The 3,896-nt window shown below is 39.5% G+C and overlaps 1 protein-coding gene across 1 annotated transcript; it reads left to right on the top strand.

The window, feature by feature from the left end:
* The first annotated feature begins 561 nt into the window (after window positions 1-561).
* On the top strand, window positions 562-3,054 carry LOC139196339 (uncharacterized). Its single transcript, XM_070822129.1, has 6 exons — window positions 562-708; window positions 769-1,217; window positions 1,350-2,133; window positions 2,224-2,407; window positions 2,528-2,650; window positions 3,044-3,054. Exons 1-6 carry the CDS (start codon window positions 562-564, stop codon window positions 3,052-3,054), a joined length of 1,698 nt encoding a protein of 565 aa, XP_070678230.1.
* The last annotated feature ends 842 nt before the right edge of the window (window positions 3,055-3,896 follow it).

Raw genomic sequence — 3,896 nt, 5'->3', positions numbered from 1 at the left:
GAAGCATAAGTCATGGCAACAGATAATCGAACAATTAAGGAACTTTCCGGTTCAGGATTGGACAATGCCGTGGCCCTATGCATCCAATACCCCATGGTAGCTCAAGGCAAGACTGAAGAGTTCAAGTTAAAGTCCAGTTTGTTACATCACATTCCAAAGTACCATGGGTTGTCCATGTAGGATCCAAACAAACACTTGAAAGAATTTGAAGTGGTTTGTTCAAGCATGACCCTAGTCAACGTCGATGGAATCATATTGAAGATGAAAGCGTTTCCATTCTCTCTAATGGACAAGGCTAAGGATTGGTTGTACAAATTAGCTCCCGGAACTATCACATCTTGGGAGAGCATGAAAAGAGCATTCTTAGAGAATTTCTTTCCAACATCAAGAATCATTCTTTTGAGAAAATGGATTAGTGGTATTCAACAAAATCAAGGAGAATCCTTTCCGGCATACTACGAACGTTTCAAAGCTCTTGTTGCATCATGTCCCCAACATCAAATGAAATAAGAGCTTCTCATTCAATATTTCTACGAAGGACTTCTTCCCATTGAAAGACAAATGCTAGACGCTTCAGCGGGAGGTGCTTTGGTGGACAAAACACCCATTGCTGCCAAGACCCTAATTGCTAACCACGCCTTAAATGCACAACCATATGAAGGTGTTGGACAAAGGGAGCCCCCACGACAACAACCCCAAGTGAATGAGGTGAGTACAATTTCTAAAATTCAATCATAATTAGCTAACCTCACTGTTCTTGTGTCACAGGTTGTGGATGGATCCAAAATGCAAAGTGCAGCCATATGTGGAGTGTGTTCGAGGCAAGGACATCTCAATGACCAATGTCCTCAATTGATTGAAAATGGAGGATGGGAAACTGCCCATGCCATGGGTTATCAAGGACCAAATCAGCCACGAAACGATCCATACTCCAACACTTACAATACGGGGTGGAGAGATCATCCAAATTTCAAATGGAGAGAGCCACAACAACCTACCCAACAAGGAGGATTTCGACAACCACCCCCTGTGATGTTTCCAAGGCCATACACACCACCACAACCTCCACCACAATCTGCCCAAACAAACTCCGGTACATCTTTGGATAACGATACACTTCTTACATTACTAACTTCATTGACGCAGAGCCAACAAAGTCAAGCCAAGGAGATGAATGAAGTCAAGAAGCAAATTGGGCAGATGGCGAAGTTTATGGGGCAATTTAGAGAAGAAGGAAAACTACCTAGCTCCACCATTGTCAATCCAAAATGAGGCTTTGAATCTGCCAAGGCAATCACATTGGGAAGTGGAAAACAAGTAGGGACTGATCCACAATCATTCAATTTAAGCCAAAAAGAGGACGAGAAGTTGCAATTCAAAGAGGAGGAGCAAGACAAGGCCACGACAAGGAAGGAAACAATCTTGCCGCAACTTCCTACACTCCCTAATCCTTCCAATCCGTTCACCACAGGTAAGAAAGGTTCAAATTCTGTTAATTCTAACCTTATTCCACCCAATGTACCTTTCCCTCACAGATTCATGCAATCAAATAAGGAAGAAAGTGACAAGGACATTCTTGAGACATTTAGGAAGGTACAAGTCAATATCCCACTCTTGGATGCAATCAAACAAGTCCCAAAGTACGCCAAATTCTTGAAAGAACTTTGCACCACAAGAAAGAAGATTTCAAACAAGGAGGTGGTAAGGGTAGGTGAGAATGTTTCAGTCGTCTTGCAACGTAAACTGCCCCCTAAATGCAAAGATCTGGGTAGTTTTACAATTCCTTGTGTTATAGGCAGTACTCGTTTTGAACATGCCATGTTAGACTTAGGTGCATCTATTAATGTCATGCCCTATTCAATTTATGCATCTATGAACTTAGGTGAGCTGAAAAATGATGAAGTGATTATTCAATTAGCCGATCGAACTAATGCTTATCCAAAAGGAGTTTTGGAGGATGTTTTAGTGCAGGTTAATCATTTAATCTTTCCAGCTGATTTCTATGTGCTCGAGATAGAAGACTCGACCCATTCTTCCTCACTGCCAATCCTACTTGGAAAGCCATTCATGAAAACAGCCTGCACCAAGATAGATGTGTTCAAGGGGATGTTATCCATGGAATTTGATGGGGAAGTTATTGATTTCAATCTTTCTGAAACTATTAAGTATCCTAGTGATAATCATTCTTGTTTTTCTATTGATATAATTGATTCTTTGGCGTAGGAATATCTTGAAGATTTGAATGAGGATGCACTTGAAATGGCCATTACCAAGGGAGTAGGACTCGAAAACGAAGGGGAAGGTGATGTCCATGCCCATGGCAAGGAGGGAAACAACCTTGCCGTGCCTTTTAATGAGGAGTTGGCCGAAGTTACTACTACCCTTGAATCAATTCCAAAGCATGTTGGTAAGCCTTCCGAACCAATTTCAATTCCTATTTATACTAATAAGATGCTACCTTCAGTAATGCAGCCACTTTCCTTTGAACTTAAACCATTACCAAGCCATTTGAAGTATGTTTTCTTAGGAGACCATGAGACTTTGACCGTCATCATCTCTTCCTCACTCACGGCACAAGAAGAAGAAAAGTTGGTGAGGGTGTTGAGGGAGTACAAAATAGCCATTAGATGGAGCTTGGCCGACATCAAAGGTATAAGTCCTACAACTTATATGCATCACATACTCTTGAAGGAATGAGCTAAACCATCATGTGAAGCTCAACGCCGACTTAACCCACCAATGATGGAAGTAGTCAAAAATGAGATTATCAAGCTACTTGATTGTGGAATGATCTATCCAATCTCTGATAGTCGGTGGGTTTCGCAGGTCCAAGTTGTTCCTAAGAAATCTGGAGTCACTGTGGTGAAAAACAAAGAGAATAAGCTTGTGCCCACACGTATCCAAACCGGTTGGAGGGTTTGCATTGATTATAGGAAGCTAAATGCCACTACAAGGAAGGATCATTTTCCTTTGCCATTTATTGATCAAATGCTTGAAAGGTTAGCTGGTTATGCATTTTATTGTTTTCTTAATGGTTACTTAGGTTATAATTAGATTGTAATAGCCCCGGAGGATCAAGAAAAGACCACTTTCACTTGCCCATTTGGTACATTTGCTTATCGTTGATGCGAAAATTAACTTAACACACAAATTTAACCCTCTTTTGACAAGTGTAGTATAAGTATAAGTAGGGATCGTTTTGGATCGGGGATTAGGAGGGCTTGCTAATAACCTCTAAACTGACTCAAAAACATAAAACTAAACTTAAAAACACTTAACAAGACTCACAAGACTCAAAGCAAACTTAAAATACTCAAAACAGCTTAAAACAACCAAATAAACTTAAACTAGACACTAGGAATGATTTTGGACGAAAATTGACTTTTACTTGAAACAAAACATTTAAAAACACAAATTAAAACAGATTCTAACTAATTAGACACACTAAAGTAAAGGGTGAGTGAGTTTTGGACGAAGTTGAAACAAACAAACAAGTATGAAAAACTAGACAGATTGTAAAACAAATTTGAGAAATAAGATGATGGATGGGATAGCTAGAGGCTTTTTCTCCACACATGACATGTATGCAAATAACTCGATTTCCAGTTAGTACTTCATTGAATTATGAATGATAATGCTCCAAATTAACCGTGACATCACTAGTTAACTCTCAGATTTTCCTTGTTTTATTGGATTGGATGACATCATTCGACAACCCAAAACATTCTTCTAAAGTTCCCTACATGACATCATAATAGAGATACAATCAAAGATCATTACGTTTAATGAAAATCATAAGCATTGACAAAGCACTTGCAACTATGACATCATGTCACTCATGCTAGGAATTGAACTTAACACGATCCTTTATAAGCAACCTTCACTACATGTGAATA

This window comes from Malus domestica, chromosome 01 (genome assembly GCF_042453785.1).
Source record: "Malus domestica chromosome 01, GDT2T_hap1".
Lineage (NCBI taxonomy): Eukaryota > Viridiplantae > Streptophyta > Magnoliopsida > Rosales > Rosaceae > Malus > Malus domestica.
Note: the sequence above shows the minus strand (reverse complement) of the source record. Positions and strands in the feature narration are given on the sequence as shown.

What these genes read in the sequence shown, in the direction of transcription:
- LOC139196339 (XM_070822129.1), top strand. Translation starts at nt 562, where the DNA reads ATGCTAGACGCTTCAGCGGGAGGTGCTTTGGTGGACAAAACACCCATT. An exon ending in CAGATGGCGAAGTTTATGGG is followed by an intron (nt 1,218 to 1,349) that starts GCAATTTAGAGA and finishes ATTCAATTTAAG; the next exon opens with CCAAAAAGAGGACGAGAAGT. An exon ending in CCATGGAATTTGATGGGGAA is followed by an intron (nt 2,134 to 2,223) that starts GTTATTGATTTC and finishes TCTTTGGCGTAG; the next exon opens with GAATATCTTGAAGATTTGAA.